Here is a 21047-nt window from a genome sequence, read left to right as displayed (position 1 = left end):
CGAATTCGTGAAACGAGGAAACCATACCGGTTGGGACCTTATATCGACCGCACCCAACGATCTAGAAGGACTGGATGTAGCAAACAATTGCCGATGTTACATAATTGGTCCTATTTTTTAAACTGAAAGTCGTCATGTCTTAGTACTCTTATGACGCCATTTTTTCTCCAGAAGTACATCATGCGCCGACATAATCAACAAACACGTATGACGTAAGATGTCATGATGACGTCATTTTCCGATTTCGCCGCCGTGGATTAGTGCATAATTTGCAAAAAAAGGATGGGCAAAACTGTAAAAAACGATGCTACATCCATTGTTTCTAGATCGTTAGCCGCACCAAATATTCCGAACATATTGTGATTTCACAAAAGTACTTTCACTGACGCTCATGATAAAGAGATAGTAATTATTAACAACATTGATATAATAAAAACGTTGACAGTTATGACATCCTTTGGTAATAAGTAGATGAAAAATGCACTGAAGTATTTGACCAGAACCGCAGGTTTAGGTTCAAATTTCCGACACATTAATAACTTTATCAGGTAGATGATAATTCGTACATGCTGGTCTGTTCAACTCAATTTCGGTAATCTGGTGGTAACAGGGCATTAATAACCAAACTTCAAGTGTCTTATGGTTGGATGCATCTACACCATGTTTTATTAAACCAGGCAGCTGCAAGCTGTTAATGAAATTGAGTATAGGGGATGCCATATTGTCTTGAATAGCTATGCAATTGCTTCTGAATTTATGAAAATGCCTCTTACATTTTTTATCCTTAATTTTTTTTAAATATTTCAGATTAAAATTTTATCCATCAGTTCGGCATTTTCAAGTTACCTCAAAATCAGAAGCTTTAAAAGAGAACCTTCGACACTATTGTTATATGCCGTAAATGAACAAATTCAATCAAAATTCTACGGAGCAAACAAAAACTTGTTTTGACACGTCAAACATTTTTAAATGCACAAATTGTGACAAACTTTATGAAATCATTATTGCCGCATATATTTCGTCTTTTTTTACCACGTTAATTTATACATTGACTTAAAATAAAAATGGCACACCTCATAAGTTGATAGATTTTTATTCATAAATTTCATCTGGAACTTAATAATTAAATATGAATATTTCTATAATATGCTTTGGTGTCTACTTACTCGAAATAATGTGTTAAATGAACAATTGAACAGCTTTTAATAAATAAACAACCACATGAACAAATTGACCGCGCAAATGAACATCAAAGTTTAAATGATACATACAGATTTACAGAGTTTATTTCAATGTAGAAAAAAAGTACGGAATGTATAAACAGTAATTTTGATTTATTTATGGTGTTTTTTTATTGAAATTTAAACATTTAGTTGATTTGGCAATTGTTATGAATTAATGAATATAAAGATAATAAGTATGAAGCTATGGATTAATAAATATGAAGAGAATAAGTATGAAGTTATTAATTACTTATAAATACTAAGTCATTATTGTTTTTTACATTTTGCAATTAAGTTATACCTGTGATAACTATTATAAATTATTTATCTTAAATGAATAAGGTTTAATTAATATTTTGTTACGGAATTATTTGGTTCAGGATAAATTATTCATTCGTCAACAATGATTGTAATATTAGAAACGGCGAAACCGATAACAAAAATTGCTGAAGGTACGATTTCCAGCAACCTAAGATTTGAGAATTAGACTGCTAAGATTTTTGTGTGAGTAAAGACAAAGTATTTTTCAACACATTATAGAGAAGAGCAAGCAAGAAGAAAAAGCCCAAGAAAGATATTTGTCGATGCTGACGAAAGATGGATTTTAAGGCAAGTAAAAGAAAATCCCAGATTAAGTGTTCCTAAACTTGCTCTTGAAGTTGAGAAATATTTAAATAAGAAAGTTAATTTGGAAACAATAAGAATAGTTTTGTGAAAACACAATGTTCATGGTCGAATTGCCAGGAGAAAACTATTCGTTAGACGGAAGATTCGAAAAATTAGAGTAGCGTTTGCAGAGGAACACTTGAATAAAGATTTGGAAATATGGAATACAGTTCTATTTACTGATGAAAATAAATTTAATTTATTTGGGTCGGATGGGCGTGGATATGTTTGGAGAAAATTAGGCGAAAGGCTTAAAGAACAAAATTTAAAGGCTACTGTGAAATACGGCGAATGGAGCATAATGGTGTGGGGGTGTATGTCCAGTGTTTGCCCCCTTTTATAATAATAAACAAACACAAGTAAGTTAATATATTACAATAAAATTTAAAACCTAGGGTGGAAAAATTAAATATTGTAAATGTTATTAGTATTTTATCAAGACAGTGATTCGAAACACACAGTCCATGTAGTTAAAGAATAGTTATTATATAACTGTCCTCATGTACTTAATCTCCGCCCCAATTATTAGGTTTTAATCTGATAGAAATTCTTTGGGCCAAATTAGAAAGAGAAATTAGAAGAAAATAAGACTTCAAAAAAGGAAGAACTAAAAGGAGCGCTAATGGAAGAATGGGAAAAATACCGTCCGATTACACCTGAAAATTAGTGGAATTAGTTCCAAATCGGCTACGAAAAGTAATATTAAACAAAGGTTTATCGAAAAATGATTAAATTTTATATGTACTAAGAAATAATGTTTTCACCAATTGTATATATCAATTAAGCTTTGAAGTTCATTTGCGCGGTCAATTTGCTCATGTGGTTATTTAGTAATTAAAAGCTTTTCAATTGTTGATTTAACACGTTATTTAGAATAAGTAGATGTCAAAGCATAGTTTAGAAATATTTATAATTGTTTGTTAAGCTGCAGATAAAATTTATGAATAAAAATCTATCAAATTTCAAGATGTATAATGTTCACTTGGAGCCGTTGTATGCATCAACGATTATGAGTATTCTGATAAATATTTCTTTATTATCAATAGAAGTTTGGTTGAGGTTGAAGCATAAAAAACTTCTTCATTGTCAGATAGTAAATTTGAACATTTAATTAAATTTTTTTAAACTTCTTGCATTATAGCTAAACTTCTACTGTGTCGTTACTGATTTGTTCCAAAAATTGCACTTACATATCTTGCACATCGTTCTGATTTTCGTGGGGTGAAGTCTTGCTTGAAAAAAACATTCAGACACCTTAGCACCTAAGACATCCTATGATTGTGTGTACCCCTAAACACAACTGCCAGCTATTTTAAATTTCAAATATATATGTAAATAACGCAACAGCAACTGTCTAGCTAAATTTAAAACAAATGCTTTTGAGGTTATGTTGAAACAAACAAAAGAAGGGTCTGGGTGAGCAGCACCGATACTATCATTCTGTCTCTCTCTGAGTCGTTCGGCCCGACAACCTGAGACGAAGACAGATATATGAATGAGGTTTTTTTATTCTGTCTTACCTGCGGTAACCCACTGGCCCAGACACCTAGATCTTCTGGCGCTAAAAAACTTAACAGAGAAATGTCTGGACTGTGGATTTAACCGGTTTTTGGCGACGCGACCTTTTTTACCCTTTCATTAACGCTCGTTGTCATCTCCAAAGCGGATATTACCAGTTCTTTCCATGGGTTTTTCCATGTATACATGCAAATAAGTGGCGAGAAGGAAAATAAGACTTTTTAATGCAGTGAGTAACTTTAATATTTCATTTTACAACCATCGTAACGTCATTCAAATCACAATTAAAATTATGTGAGATAATATATTTTATTAAAGTATGGTTCGATTGGTAAGTTCGATTAACATGTAACTTAATTTTTATTCAAATAAATACAATTTCTAGCGATTAACAAAATTAAAATGCAATTAGGTGAAAATCCTTGGTTCCTTTAATATGTGGACAATATTGGTTTTCTTAATTACTACGTAATAATAAACGGTTTTTTAATATTTTGTGGGACAACCATTGTTATCTATGAGGGTGATTCATTAAGTATAGAGACAAATCGATAAAGGTAAAAAAATGACGTGTGACGACTTCTGATTAGCTGATTAATAAGATTTTATACACATAACCTATAAGTCATTCAGTTCAAGATGCTAATTCCGATTGAGGATTGCACCGTGGAAGAACGTGTTGTTATTAAATTTTCAGTCGCAGAAAGTGTTAAAATTAGTGAAATTCATGTAAGGACGTTAAAAATGTATGGGAACAATCGTTTAAACCGTTCGAATATTTGCAAGTGGGGGGTTGAAAAGTTTAAAAATGGCCGCCAAAGTGCCGTTGATGTGCATCGCAGTGGAAGACTGGTCGAAGTTTCAACTGTCTCCCTTGAATCTTGCTTTGACGCGATAATCCGTAACAACAGGCGAATCACTGTTGAAATGATTGCCGAAAAAGTGTCTGCTAGTATTGGAAGTACTCATAACGTCATTCAGAATAAACTGTAATACAAGAGAATCTACGTGAGGTGGGTGCCAGGACAACTTACGGACACCCACGAAGAAACGAGGCTTCAAATCAGTGAGCATGTGAAGCCTGATGTTTGACCGAGAAAGAAGCTTTTTTTGAAAGAATTATAACCTGCCATGAGACGTGGATACACCACTATGTGCCGGAGTCGAAGAAACAAAGTTCTGAGTGGAAACACACAAGTTCTCTAACGCGGAAAAAATTCAAGGTGCAGCCATCAGTGGGTAAAGTGATGCTTACACTTTTCTGGGGCTCACAAACCCTTATTTTATGCGACGTTCTCAAAGATCGACGAATAATATTGCACTGAAATATTGAAAAACAAATTAAAGCTTGCCATTCGCACTCATTTTCGTAGACTTTTGAGAAAAGCTGTGATTTTGCTTCATGATAATGCAAAGCCGCGTATAGCACACATAACTCAAGAATGAATTCAAAAATTGGGCTGGGAAATTCTTCCGCACCCTCCCAACAGCCTAGATTTTGCCCCTTTAGACTCCCATATGTTTGGTCTTCTTAAGGAGTCTCTACTTGGGAAAAAATACGGCTCTAACGAAAAAGTCAAGATTTAGGTCCAAATGTGGCTCCAACAGTAACCAAAGCAAAAGAATTTTATGCTAAGGGCATTAGAAAGTTACAAGAACGATGGGGTAAATGTATCAGTGGTTGGGGGGGTTGTGTTGAAAAGTAGCCAAAATTTTGTATTGATTGAATAATTTTGGAGCTATATCTATTTGACTCGTTACTTATTGAATGACCTTATACTCGTATGTGGCCTATAAACATTTAGGCATATTACAGATACATTTTTCAAACAACTTGTTTGAAAATTGTCCCATTCTTGTTTTAATCGTTGTTTTAACATTTTATTTGAAGATATTTTAGTTTTTCTTATTCGTTGGTCTAATTCGTCCCATAGGTGTTCGATGGGATTGAGATCAGGCGATGCGGCTGGTAGTTGTAATACTTTAGAGCAATTGTAAAATAAATACTTTTGCACTAAACGTGATTTGTGTATAGGATCATTATTTTGGTAGAATTTAAAAGTACCTGAAATTCCCACTTTCTCGGCACTTTGACAAACATGATTTTTTAAATATTCCAATATAAATGTTTATCCATTAGAGAATCTATAAAAACGAGTTTACCTACTCTGAATGTGGAAATATACTCCCTTACAAGAAAGTTTCCATACTCATATTTAATAGTAGGTTTAATATTTTTTATCCTTTTTTTGCCACACCGTTCTTCACCCAGCAGACTCAATGTTGTATTTACTTTCATAACTGAAAATAACGGCATGCCCCCAAATATCATGCTTCAAAACAATACTTTGACACCTTGTACCTCAAAAACGAACCATTTTCTGACATATATGACTTACTGAACTTAAAGTATACTCTATTGGTACTTAAATGTACTCTATTGAATCTCAGGGTCCTGCTAGTATAAACTGACTCACCCTGTATATAAGACCTGGTATTTCTTTTGCGAGCTATTATAGCTATTAATAGTAGGATTAATTAAAATTAACTGAAACGATTTTTTTATCATCACCCGAGTTGTTCTGTATGTATCAAAACAACATTCAAATTAAATTCCAGAGCAAAAAAAATTATTCAGTATTCGAATATTAACGTTACTCACCGTACAGGGTGGTTTATTACCTTAATGTCTACAAATTACTGACAAAACTACCAGTTTGCCACTTTTTCTTTGACGGTTCGTTTTTTAATAAGTGGCGAAGTAAAAATCATGAAATTTGAAACTATACTCATCTCGTCACTGTGAGGCAAGTTTTGATATCATGTTGATTAAATTAAAACTTAACCACCAGTTGAAGTAAGGAGAACTACAGGAAACACTTTCGCAATTGATAGAGACACTTTACCTGACGGTTACCCTTTAATGCAAACTACTTCACATGCAGCTTAGCAGGATCCTGAAGAACCGGCACTCAGCAAACTTCATAACAGAGAAGATAAATAGAGTGTATGGTTAAAATTTTGCTGCGGATGAAAGGTTTATAAAGTTTGTTTTGAGACAATTATTAAGGGAATAAGTAAAATTTCAGAGCAATTCATTATGTACATCTTTCATTGACCATGTTTCTAAATAACCAAACGACAATGATATTATTCCATTTTAATTTCTTATAGAATCATGTGAAGGAGTGAGGATGTTTAATTAAGTGAAGAGGGAGGTGATTTAGATTTAGTAAATGGATAAGGAAAAATTTTATGTGAATAGAAACTCAGCTATGATTTAACTACTTCACTCCATGGATAAATTAATCTCCAAACTAATTTAAATATTTGAATCCTACAACCTCATTCCTAAAGATTCACACATGTTCCAATTTATCAAGTTTATCAATCAGTCCATTAGTCATGAGTCTGTTCAGGCTCCGGGCAAACATAATAAAAATAAGTTTATTAAATTATTACGGGCAATTACCATGCGATAAAATCTGGGCGTTCTCGTTTTTGGACAGACAACCTTGTTACCAACGCCCAATTTCTTTTCAATTTCCGCATTCAATTACACACATCAAGGACTCGTTTGGCGTCGTTACCACATTTTCGCTATTATGTTTTCCAGAAACGAAGAAAATTATTATCTTCACAGAAATTGGGACTTATGCTCATTAGAGCTTGAGGTTCAATCAATCTCTAACGGATCAACTTCCGGAATTTAATCAACAAATATACAAGGTTTTTTCTAAATATGCCGCATAGACCTAAAGATACTATAATACAATAAATGTATTATAATATACATAAAAAAGTAGTTTTTATTATTATCTAAAAATGCTTATGCCGATTTTGTTAAAATGTTTATCGTTAATTAACAATTTTGCGAGATGTTATTCAAATTTATCAGAGTTCACCGAGAAATTGGAGACTTTAATAAAGATCAATTATCCAAGAAAGACAAAGAGTGCTTCGTTTTTGTAAAATTCTTTTTGGCCTCTATGTCTCTATCTAAGCAACAATAACTGATTCTAATACATAAGTTAAAGTTGAAAATTTTAATAACTTAAATACGTTCTATACGCTTGAGGTTAATTTTTCATTTTTCTTTTTCATAACTCTTAAAGATTTTAACAACTTATGTTAAAATGGCATAGTTTACCCGTGGTTCAAAAGCGGGATATGTTGTGTTTTTTTAACTTTTAATAAGCAATCTATTTTTAGTGCAAAAAACTGTAGCAGTAAATAAAAATTTGTCTACTATTTTCCATTTTCTTTTACTTATCAAATATATAGGCGAGATGTAGCTTTCCTGTTTTACTTTTTAGTTCGCTCCTTTTTCATCTTCTTACATTTTGTAATTTCTTACACTCACATTTTTTTCCATCAGTTCTTGCAGTTCCTTCGTTGCACTCTGAAGTTTCAGACCCATGTAGTTCACAAATGATTCCCCCCCCCCCCCCCTCAGGAGTCGCTACAATCACTGTTCACCTTCGAAAAAAAACAGGAAAAACGTGTAAACACGAGTTACTGCTCGCCTTGATGTTTACCAACTTATGGTGGTTTCCACCGATCGCAATAGAGGAATATAATGGGTGTGGTTAAGAATTAAAAAATAATGAGAATGCGTGGTGCAATAATGCGACAAATGCCATATTATCTAACCCTTTCCTGCACCCAGGTATGTTACAAGATAAGTGACTTTCTTTTATAACTTCTTTTACAACTTGAGATTTACTTTTAATGCCTAGGCAGTAAAGGGGATATTTTACTGCATAAGCATTAAAGTAACGCCTGTTAATCACTTTTTCTGTTAATCGGAGAAAAATATTTTTGTAGAGCTCACATAAGGATTTCGAATAACGTACTGAAGGGCTCAGACGCCATTTAAAGTACACCTCGTATAGAATTTGAGACGATTGGTGTAAAACAACGTAGGAAATTCCTCACAGAGGCATGATGAAGAATATTTAAATATGCTTGAAAAATAATTGTACACTAGGATTACAGCGTGTACATTCGATTTAAACCCGCGATCCCGCAGGTTTATTAAATCTGCTTCTGTGGTAATGAGTTTGTATAACAAAACAACATTTACCAGCAACTGCAATGTCATTCGTTTAAAGTCAAGTTCGCCCTGAATTTATAAACTCGGTCATTAGCCCGTATAGGATCGGTCTAAAATTAATTTACGTAGCTGCAAATTTCAGTATTAAAATTTACAGAAAAACATCAAATTCAGATAAAATATTCAGATATCATTTTGGTTTTGACGCACCCCAGAGTTTCATGCGGAAAATTACGAATATTTATGCATACCCATGTAATAGAGATTTTATTCGCCACTTTTTAGAATTGCGCTTTAAGGATTTTTTTTCTTACTTCGCAACAGTTTCGAGAATAACAATAAAGGCAACACACGGTTGAACCATGTGCGATAATAATACGAGTAGACACTTAATATTTTTGTATATTTTTCATGATCTAGATGGATCATTTTGATAATTAGTGTAAAAGGTACATAACACCTTCAATAAAGTGTTAATTTTTAATATATCGTTAATAGCATATAAAGGAGCTTTAAAAATACACTTCTGAGCATAAAATTAGGGTCACTTGATAGTAATAGTAATTTCCATTTAATTTAATACTTTGTAGTTTATTTAATTTTTTTTCACCTGTAACATAATTTACTAACTTTATGCGGTGATTTTGTCATGATCGTTCGAGTGAAAAGGAATTTTTGTTGCAAAACGCATTTATCCCTAACATGAAAGATTTTGTGGACTTGAACACCGAGTATTTCTTTCTCTAGCAGCGATAAAAGCTTGTAGACGACAAAGCATGCTTCAAATTTGGTGTTGGATCAAATTCTGTGGAAGATTGTCCCATTCCTGCACGAACATTTCGTGAAGTCCTCTGGGATTTCTAGGAGCCAACACATGTCTCCGTAGGCGTCTCTTTATCTTATCCCACACATGCTCTATCGGATTCAAATCAGGACTTCAAGCAGGCCAGAAAAATCGCGTGATTTGAATCTCGCCAAGAGAAGCAGTAACCATGCGAGCAGTGTGTGGAGCCATACATTATCGTGTATAGAGGTTGCGTTCTCTACAAAAATAACCATGAGCGGTACAACATGGCTTTCAAGAACCTCTGTCAGGTACTTGTATGCATTCAGAGTCCCACGTTGGATGAAGACTAAAATTCTTTCCCCAGCTATAACTGAGCTTCTACCAAATGGAAGCCGATCGTCGTCGCCACACTCTTACACGTTTATCTGAGCCCATAAGACAAAATCGAGATTCATCAGAAAACAATATGTGACTTCAATGCTTTACTGGTCAAGCCAAGTGTTCTCTTACAAAATTTAACCTCGCAATCCGGTGTTTATAAGAGAGTAGGGGGTCCTGTAGCTCTAGTTCGAGAGGATAATTCAGCAGCATGAAGTCGTCTCCTAATGGTTCACTCGCTTATATTTACGTTTCTTATTTCTTGCAGATGAGTTCGAACGGAAATTACCGTAGCCGTTTGGTTCCTCAAAGCAATAGAAACGAAAAAGCGGTCATCTCTAGCTCTTGTAGCCTTTCCTTGTTCTGATCCGGATCTTTGATTGACCAGTTCAGTTTCTTCATACCGCTGAACCACTTGTTGCACACTAGATAGACTTATTCCTCAATTGCTAACGGTTTCGTGCTGTATGCGATCATTTTCTATAGCAGCCACAATTCGTGCCGCAACGACAAGATTTATGGGAATTTTAACGAAAGGACAAACTGACAATGATAATGAAACCAGTCGTAGAATTTGCAACATACTGATAAAGACACAGAATAAAAAATGCTGATAACGCCTTTCAGGAATGTTGGTACGAGGCCGCTTTTTTTGTTGAACGCTCATCGAAACATGTGATTATTGTTTAAGATAGTTTTAGATTTCGAAAAGTGATTATCTTAGGCTGGAAAAGTGCCGTCCCGAATTTGTTTTTACAAGCCTTGAGGAACTTTTAACGTGACACTAATTTTACGTCTGCTTGGGAGTATATGATGATGAAACATTTAAATCATATATACTACATAAACAATTCTTCTTTCTAATAATTCTTAAAGTGTGTGTATAGAAGTGCTTATTTCCAAAATGGAAAAGAAAAAAATTTCAAAGTCTATACAGAGTATCCATTTGGAAATTTGCCACCCCTACCTTCCCTGGCTTGGCTAATGAATTCCCCTATAATGGCATTACACTTGACTCTCTGGAGTCGAAGCGTTAAGTCTTAAAGACAATGCATTTAAGTATTTTCTGGTAACTACATCACCGTTTTAAAACTTGCCGTTTACCTATAATTTTTTAAACTAAAATTTTGAAATTGATGAGGACCTAAACTCTTAAAACTGAAATTAGTTCCCTTTTTTCTTTTTTTTATCATTATTTCTTCTACGAAATATATCATGTTGGTTTTAATGTAATCAATGAAAACTAATATCAATTTTGAGAGCCTCGATTACCGAATTCCAAAATTTTAGCATTAAAAAACACAGAAGAAAAATTAATTTGAATTTGGTAACATACAGTACTTCTGGAAAGTATTTGGATTCGAAAAAGTTACGATTAATTTTTTCTTTTTATTTCAACAAATTGTAATTATACATGAAAGTTCACGTTCAAACTTGTTTTATTCGCCAATGCATTGGCCATTCATCCCAATCACGTCTGTAATCTATTGGGGATGTTTAGCAATGAATCGGATGCATACTTTTCATTTACTACTTCCATGATCCTAAAACGGTTGCCATTAATTGAATTTTAGCTCGAAATGCTTTTCTCCTGACCTGAATTTTCATTATTCCCATATGTTTTCTATCGGACGTATATCAGGAGAAAGAAAAAAAATATATAGTATTTATTATTAGTAGTATAAATAGTGCAGTGTAAAAGTAAATATTGTTTTGAGAAACTATAATATAACAATTTTCTTAATGCGACAAAATTAGAACACCTGAGGGATAATTTCTTTCAAAACAAAAACAAAAATAAAGCTATTAGAACAAATATTTTGTCCATTATCCCTTATTATTGATTACTTTCTGGTATCTGCGTGGCATGGAAGAAATGCGATTATTAATTATACCATCATCTATTACATTCCAAGCTATCTACACTTCTTAGAACAACTATTGATTATTTCTTATTTATCGGTAATGAACCCTTTTTTCCACGATCTTCAATAGATTTTCTATAAGATTCAGATCTGGAAACTGAGCCGGTCATTTTAAAACGGGAATATTTTTTTTAATGAACCATTCCTTTATAATCTTAGTGGTATGCTTAAGGCCATTATCATTCTGGTATATGATCTTAAATGATATTGCCCAGTCTATAAAAGGAAGAATAACGTTTTCCAAAATATGTAGGTATCCAAATATATTCATAGTACCAGTAATCTGATACATAAATGTCTCATTCCATAAGCCGAGAAGTAACCCATAATCATTATTCTACCTTTATCATGCTTTACGGTGCTATTGCCGTATATGAGGTCTAGTCTTTTTTTATTCATATTTATTATCCATTTTGAATTGTCAATTTCAAAAACTCAAAATTTTGATTCACCGGAAAAAAGAACTTTTTTCCTATTATTTGGAGTTCAGCTAAGATGACGCGTTGCAAACATCAATCTTATATCTCAATTTCTTTTTGAAAGAAAAGGTTTTTTGGCTGGATGTCTTGCTAGTACACCGCTTTCAAGTAACCGTCGTAGAGTCCTGGTTGACACATTTAAATTATTCATTGAACCCAAAATGCGGTTTGCAGATAGTCTCGGATCTACTAAACTGGTTGGTTTCATGCGTCGATCAGTTTTTTTGGAGGTTTTTCGTAGCTGTCCACCATGTTTTAAATTCATTACACACTTTCGAATTTGATGAATTTTAAATATTTTTGAAACAATGTCTTTTCCCACACCAAAAGCATATGTTATCCATTTATGTAATTTGCCTGACTTATAGACATCAACATTTTTTTAAGGCCTACTGAAAAATGAAGGCCACGAGGCATGTTTAAATCAACTATCCACTTTGAAAGTGAGTGAAATTTAAATAATAAAATAAATTTACTATCAAGTTGCTTTCATTTTGTTGCACGAATTTTTAGATTTTTTTATATCTTTCAGTCACAAAAACTAAATACTCATCGAAAGTAAACAAATAGTACCTTTAATTAAAAAAATGCATTGTAAATAAAATATGATCATTGTAACATTCAATATTATTCCTTTATTTGTAAGTTTACTTAGTTGCTCTAATTTTGTCAGATACCCTAAATATTTATGTTAAAATGCTTTCTGCCACTTTGACCATTACAACCTCGTCTTTTTTCAAAAACTAAGTTACTTTTTTATTAATAAAAATCATATACAGGGTGGCGTACCGAAAAGTTTCCACTCAGATTTTTTCTTGTAAACGAATAAATGAAAATATGTTCGGACATGTAAACCTTAGTTTTGAGGGGGACACATTTTTTTATATATTTGCACTCCCTATGTTCTAACCCCTATAAAAGGGTGTCTGCCACCTTTAATATCTTAAATGGAAGGGGGGGGGGGAGTGATATGTTATTTTAAAGGAGATTGAATTCCTTTTGTTATGGGGCTTCCTTCATATTATTTGGCCAATAAATAAAATGCATAAAAAAGGGTATAAATAATAGTATTTTGGAATTTCACTTGATCCTTCGAAAAACCTGCTATTATCAGTTTATTTCTCACTAAAGCAGATGAATTGGAAGAAGAGGTCATATTGAATGGCCTACAAGATCTCCTAATTTGTCACTATTGCACTTTTTCTTGTGGGAGCATTTAAAATCTAAAGTTTATGTAACCAAACTTAATTTTTTAGAAAACTTAGGCCATGAATAATGTACGAGTGCCAGCAAGTAACTCCCGAAATACTTCATAATGGTCGCGAATATTTCAAACAGTGCCTTTATAATTGCACGGAAGTTGGAGGTGAATATTTTCAACATTTACTTTATTGACACAAATGGTAAGAAATTTTTTACTTTTACTTTCACTTCTTTATTTCTCACGAACCATTCAATCGATTCCAACGAGGAAAATCCAATAATAAAGGGAATTCAATTCCCTTTAAAATAAGTTATTACTCGGTCCCCCCTCTCTTGCATTTAAGATTTTAAGGATGACAGCCACCACTTTGTAGGGGTTGGAGCAGAGGGGATGCAAATATGTAAAAAATATGTCCCCCTAGAAACTAAGGTGTATGTTTTCGAGCATATTTTCATTTATTCGTTTACAAGAAAAAACCTGAGTGGAAACTTTTCAGTGCGGCACTCTGTATGATAAATTTTCACTCAGGGAGAGTTATTTCAGTTGAGAATGAGGTCAAATGGGACTGGCGAAAACTTTGGACAAAACATTGTATTGGAACGCAAACATAGATTGAACTATCAATAAAGCGAAACAGTCCTGTTGGACCTTCAACTACTAATGATAAAAATAAAATAATCGTTTTCACAAAAGAGAATGAAACCGGTTGCGGACCACTGCTTGTTTAGCAAAATTCAGACTAGAGGCCAAAGTCTAAAAATCTCTATTCGATTTAGATTGTCATTTTATTAAATTTAATTGTTTTTTTAGAGACCGATCTTTGTTATCTGCAAAGGTTTCGAAATTTGTTTTAAGGCAATGAAATTTGATAAAATATCAATCGAAATCGAGTCGAGATTTCACGAATCCGGCTTCAGAGAAGGTTGAAGCTCGTGCATACGGCGACTCTCCAAGTCAGACAGCACTCAAGACACTTAACATTGCCAAATTCACACCAAGGAGGTTAAAATCTGGAATATATTATGGAAAATATTACGCTGACCCTGCACAATGGATATCTAGATAGTTGCAAAGGAAATGGCCGGGGCAGAATTTATAGAACCGGAGCCGGTTTTTGGCATTGCTTGGGACGTGGTAAGGAAACCAAGAGGAATAAACAGAACGTAACGGAAAGCTGCCAGGATCCAGCACACTGAAATGTGTTCATTCGGAATTATTCTAAAAAAAAGCGAAAAAACCGTAAGCTTTAACAGACAAGAGTTAAGGGCTGCTATGGGACTCAATTGTCCACAATCGATTAAAATACCGGTAACACAAGATTGGACTGGCGGACACTGCTGAGTCAAATTCGCGTAGAGGAGGGAGCTGTAGGACATATTTTCAAAGAATGTCCGCAGCAATGGAATTTGAAGATAAAGGAAGAGATCAGAAAAATTGGAAAGAAATGAAAGAAATTAAGTAGCTCATGAAAAAGTTACGATTAATTTAATTGAGTTCAAAAAATGTTTAACATTCCTATTAGAGAGGGAACCTTCGTAGTACCTACCATTATTGAGATACTCACTAATGTAGACCAGGTTGCAGAATTTGATTAATATGCTATAAGGCGTTGTAAGACTGTACAGCGTGTTTGAGAACCCTGGGATCAAACTTTCTTCTAGAGATTATTCAGTACAACGATAGAAGATATCTGAGTACAAGAACCAGTTTCTGCAAATGTCCTTTTAAGGTGCTATGGTCTTATGATATTTAAAGGCAGTTATGTGCAAAAATGTGTTTTATCACAAAAAGGCAATAAAGAGGATAAAAAAAAGGGCACAGATATGAAACACAGACGAGTTTCGGAGAAATCATGTAAGATTAACGGAAACAATTTCAAACCTTTAGTGACTAGGACAACAAAATCCGGGCCCAGAGTTTCGAAAATTGGCTAACAGATTTGGAAATCAACGAAGAATAGAAGTGTGTCTAGAAACTGTCCGCATGTCACTGAAAAGATATAATGGAAACAAAAAAAAAACTTTAATGACATCTTTACAAAGACCACCAAGAATAGATTTTTATCAATATTTTCGAGAAGATAATTTTAATAATGTTTTTATATTTAACGAAAGCTTGATGCTAATCACTTAAAAATCCTATGAAGAGAAAATGTTAGCGTTCATATTTCCAAATTTTACACTAAACTAATGGTTTAGGGAGCAATATCTCAGCGCAGTGTTACACCTCTCTGTATAGTTAGTAACACCGTTAATAGTGCACAGTATTGTGACATTCTAAATGATTTTCTTCATGAAACGGCTCACGCTTTATATTCAGAGGGGTGGTGATTTCAACAGGATAATGAAAGATGCTATACTTCTGCTTACGCTCAAGATTGGATGCAAAAACACCAATTGACAACAAGTCCACAGCCAGCAGGTTCACCAGATCTCAATGCCATTGAAAATATATGTGGACTAATGAAGATTGAAGTTGAATGAGCAACGCCATGAAATAAACAAGTCTTGATTTGGTCGTTTTTCCAGGCCTGGATCACCATTACCAAATATTATGGCGATGAACTAGTTTCTGGTGTACCTGGACGTTTAGTTAAGAGTTTAAAATTAAATAGAGGGTGTGTAAGTTAATGAGATAAAGTATTTGTTGCAATTTTATAATTCGACTAATAGAAATACATACCGAATAATTACAACTCAATTTTCATTTTCAAATTTTAATCTTTAATTCACCCATGTTATGAAAATCATTTGTTAGCATCTCAAATTTATGTAGAACAGTTTCTTAATAGAGAATATCCTGACGTAAGGAGCTTAGAAAAGTCTAAAAAAGCGTTTTGAACAAAGAGGAAGTGCTAATTATGAAAAGAAAAATTTTTAAAACAGTATCTTAGAAGAAGAAAATGAAGTAGATATCACTTTATCCATAGTAGAAAATCCAAGCATTGGTGTAAAAACAATTTGTCAGGAACTGCAAATAAGAAAATCATCAGTAGTAAAATATCTATAAAGGCCAATAAGTCCCATCTATAACATTGCAACCATAGCAAAACTCAGGCACTTAGCCTGAGTTTTGCCTGAGTTAGCCTGAATGCAGGTTTTCCTGCAATAAATCCACTAACATTTAAAATAAATATAACATTATTTTTTAATAAAATTAATAAAACTCAATTTTCTTTCATTCTGCGTCATAAAACATCACCCTATGTGAAAAAATCAATAAAATTGAAGTTGAAAAGGTAAAAATTAAAGTTGTTATTGTGCACACCCTGTATGTGTTTTTGGCTAAATGATTATTTGTGCTTGCGAAGGTGATCTGACATGAAAACGCTTCTAAAATTATCAAAAGCAAATTTAAGATAACCACGATATTATTTTTTTACGCAGCACTGCAGATGTCTAAAATTTCTTTTAAAATGTCATAGCTGAGAGTCACTGCAGCCCAGGGTAAAAAAAATCTAGGAACTAACACAGTCTCAAGAAAGGATTCTATTACGTGAAAAAGATGCAGGTTTAATTTTTAATTATTTTTAATTGTTAAAAACAATTACACTTTATGACGTTAAAATTTCAGCATAGCCGTTTTAAAATTATAATTTTTTTTCTTACTACTCGTCTTAAAAAAAAACGCGTTCAAAATTGGAATTCCCATTTTTAACAATTTTAATTTATTAGATGTTCGAAATGTTCTCCATTATTTTCCAAACACTAATGAAGTTCATTCTGAAACTCTTCTCTGAAATTTTCAAATACCATCTCTTGAATGGCTCTGCTTGTCTCTCTGATTCTTCTTTTCAAATTGTCAATATTAGCAGGCTGGGTTTCATAAACAACCGACATTATGCCCCCCCAAAAAAATAATCTAACGGCGTTAAGTTTGGCGATCTTGCAGGCCACTCCATCGGTCTCTTTCTACCAATTCATTTGTTAGGAAATCAGTCATTCAACCATTATAATGATGCGGTGAAGCTCCATCTTACTGAAAATCTATTTGGTCTTCTCGCAAGATGTTTCCACCAACTTGATCTTTTAAATGAGTTGTTATTAAAGAATCAATTACGTTTTCAACTAAGTTTAAGTACAGTTCTCAAGTTAAGTTTTCCTCAATAAATAAAGTATAACAGCATTTCCGACAATACCAGCCCAAACAATAATTTTTGCTGGCCACATTGTGGCACCCTCTTCTGTTTATTGACTCGACCATTAAGAAAAAAGGTGCACTCGTTACTGAAGCAAATGTTTATTAAAGAAATTTGGTTATTATTAATGAAGGTGGTCACGAGTTCGAAAAACTCGATTCTTTTATCAAAATCGTCGTCATAAAGTTCTCGTACAATTTGTATTTTATAGGGATGAAAATTTAATTTCAGTGCTTTTCGTATTTTCATGTGTCATTCGAGTTTGACTTACGACCGTGCGCAGTGAACTACTGGGTTCTTCAAGGAAGATTCCCAGAATTTCTATTTGAACAATTTCATTGAAGATATGCTGAACCGCTATTTTTTGTTTTCAATAGAACCCATTTCGGAAAATTTCTTTATTAAGTCTTAAACGTATCCGTGAGTCGCATTTGAATTAGGATTTCTAACATTAAAAACTTTCGTTGTTTTTCTTGCGTACCTTCCGTGTTCTCCATAAACAAAAATAAGTTCAGTTTTTTGCTGAATTGTGTATACCATTTTTAAAATTATTCACAATAACACACGAATTATCGCAGTAAATTTTAACTGATTTGAATATCTAGCAATATCGACCAGTACCACAGGTAAGTAAATAATATTTTCCATGCAAGTTAATATCACAAGTTTTCAAAACGATATTCTGTTGCAAACAAAAATAAACAATAAGAAATCATATTCCACCAAGATATTTCTTTTCAAAGACCGAGGAAATTTATTAAATTGATAAACATTTGCTTCAGTGCTTAATGCTTTTGTTGGAATGGACAATAAGCCAATAGGTTAGTAAATAGATTTATTACAACAATTTCCTAATCGTAAGGCATGTTTGAATAAAAAAAGTCTTAGTTCCAACGCTATCAAAACACTAATAGGAAAAATAAATTTAGAATGATCAAAGACATCTAACTTGCTAACGTGACAATCAAACGTCAAAAATGAGGTACCAAATATAGAGAACGAAAAGCCCTTTTAAATGATATGTCATTTAACTCCCTTTATCATTTAAGATATTTGAGAAGGTGGCTCTGGGGGTAAAGTGTTGAAAGAGGCGCAGTGAATTTTACATAAAAATTGTTACCCCTCGATCACAAAATCGATGTATTCCAATGATTAAAAAAAAATCTATTCCGTTTCGGGATAATAGAGCTGAGAAGTTTTCAAATTGACACCCTGTATAATGAATATCATGGCTTGTAGATGCTTAAGCGCAAAAGAGTTCTTCGGCTCGATTTGATCACTAGAAAAAACGCATGATTAGAATCTGGAAAAATAGCTTGTGGACCTCTGTCCTCTCCTAATGATCGAAACATTAATATACCGAGTGTCCCCGGATAGGTGAACTGACTCTTGTAAAAGGTAAAAAAAAACGATTTTTTTTGGGAAATATAACATAATGCTAAAAATCAAAGTTGGTAAAAGACTTTAAAATTTGGTGTATGGGCTTAGGTCCCGATTCTAAACAATTTTTCTTCATAATATTATGTCGCGTTTGACGCAGAAAAGACACTTTACAGGGAAATAGGTTTTTTGGAAATTTTCAAGACATATTTGGTTTTCTAAAAGTGAAATTATGTTAGAAATTAATCTTTAACCAAGCAGGGCTGAACTCCAAAAAACGAAAATTTGAATCGAAAATTTTTTACCTTTTACAAGAGTCGGTTCACCTATCCGGGGACACGCGGTATGAATTGAACGACGTAAGATCAACTTGTCGATGTTCGTTTCATGCTAGATAAAAAAGCGTCTCTAAACTTTTGCTTATTTAAGAAAAGGGATGATAATATCGCGTGTCAACGTCGACACCACTTGGTTGACTTTGGATTTATACATTTTCTTTAGTGCCAATACAATCCGGCAGGAGATGCGTCTGTTACATATCTGGCCATATCCTTTATCGGCGAACGGCGATTACCGGGGGATGATCCCGGGAATTACATTATATATTTTCTCTCTCCGAAAAATATTTTCTCTATAAATGTTTAGTGTTTTGCCCTTGATAGTGGATAAAACGATGTAATATCATCCCCAGAACTTGGAATTGGGTTATTAAATGTTCCTCTCTAACTTACATTTACCCGTCAAATGAAGCTTGATAGTAAATATAAGTTAGAGAAGCATAAACGAATAGCGCTAAATAGCAGCCCGGCCTTGCCTGCGGCTCTCATATAGATTATTTTCCGAATTTAATTTTCAATATATTTTACGATCGTTCTTATATGGAAATACTGGGTGTTTAAGTTTCCTTCGAAAACCAGAATCAACAACATTCCAATCCAAAGGGTGAGATTTACATAATTAGTTAAAGGAGGAAAAATGTCGTTTACTTTTCCAGATCATTCCTCTGAAGAAGTTTCAGGGCTTTTCTAAAATTTAAAATTCAAAACACTATTTGACAAAAGATATTAATTTATGGTGGTTTTACCAATTACATATTTTGATGCTCTACGATGGATATGCATAGATGCATATGGTCAATGTAAATTCGCTTATTCCGTAGTAATTAAAATCATATGCTTTCACTGACACTGATTGAGGCCTAATCTGTGGTATATTCGTGCACTCTAATGCTTGCATTAGCAGCCTTGTTTCGTGATACCTATTCCCTCTATCATTAATTAATTAATTCATTTATATCTGGTGTCATTGTTTCAATATCAGAGGGTGATTGTAATACAAACCATGGACATCCTTTTCAGGCTTGGCGATGCCATACGACAGTAATTAATCAGTTCTGTCTTAAGGTAATTATTAAAACTAACAATTAAGCTTGCTCAAGTCTTCATTTAATCGAAGTTTCAGTAATATATGAGTGGGTACAAACCTGCATGTTGCATATCTGGTACCGCACGTGACTTCCTCTGCAAGGACCACCTTTGCACGTCCTTAGCTGATGTGAAATTCCACCATCACATGACCTAAAACATATAAATTCCTTACTGCTTAAAATGGACAATTACGAAGTGGTTATAAAACGTGTTATTTCCTAAAGTTCTGATTTCAATATGATCTTGATGAGAAATTATATCATGAAACATTTTATGGAAATTAATTAATTTGCTTTTTGTGGATGACGAACTAATGGTTATAATCTGCGATATATTAAGGTGGGCACTAACCTGGAACAGGCTGACCATTGAGACCACGGCGCCCAACCATGCGTTCTAGTCTCTACCTTTTGCAGTTGAGAAGAAAGGTCCTGGAAATATAAAAAGTTTTATAGATTCCAAGTGATTCTTATATTTGCTGTTTGGTAAAATTTTAAAATAAAACTTTTATCGGTAATTTCTCTATTTTAACTTTCTTTGTACGACATATTTTTTTGGAAAACTATACGAAGATAGTTTTCTCAAGGATAGATGATGATAATAACCGTGCAATGGTTAAAGTATATGTGGGTTAGACACGCACCATAGATCGGCTAAGTCGTAGCACGAGGATAGTCCTAGAAGTACCTGACCTAATACTTAAAGAAAAAAAAAATGGAAAATATTACATTATTTTTCAACATAGTCTCCTTTGAGATTAACACACTTTTCCCAGCGATGTTCTATAACTTTTACACCTCGTTTTTAGTAAGAAGCTTCGAATGTTTCAAAATAGCCATCAGCGTCGGAATCCACCTTTTCATTAT

At 33.4% G+C, this 21047-nt stretch overlaps 1 protein-coding gene across 2 annotated transcripts in view; it reads right to left on the bottom strand.

The window, feature by feature from the left end:
- The window catches only part of nolo (no long nerve cord), a 205502-nt gene that overhangs the window by 79596 nt on the left and 104859 nt on the right, over positions 1-21047 (bottom strand). For both annotated transcript variants that reach the window (XM_066397510.1, XM_066397511.1), the window contains exons 4-5: positions 20533-20612; positions 20238-20331 (exon numbers count right to left, since the gene is read on the bottom strand). In XM_066397510.1, the coding sequence (XP_066253607.1) occupies positions 20238-20331; positions 20533-20612 (174 nt within the window). The remainder of the gene's footprint in view (positions 1-20237; positions 20332-20532; positions 20613-21047) is intronic.

Source organism: Euwallacea similis, chromosome 15 (genome assembly GCF_039881205.1).
Source record: "Euwallacea similis isolate ESF13 chromosome 15, ESF131.1, whole genome shotgun sequence".
In the NCBI taxonomy this organism is placed as follows: Eukaryota; Metazoa; Arthropoda; class Insecta; order Coleoptera; family Curculionidae; genus Euwallacea; species Euwallacea similis.
Note: the sequence above shows the minus strand (reverse complement) of the source record. Positions and strands in the feature narration are given on the sequence as shown.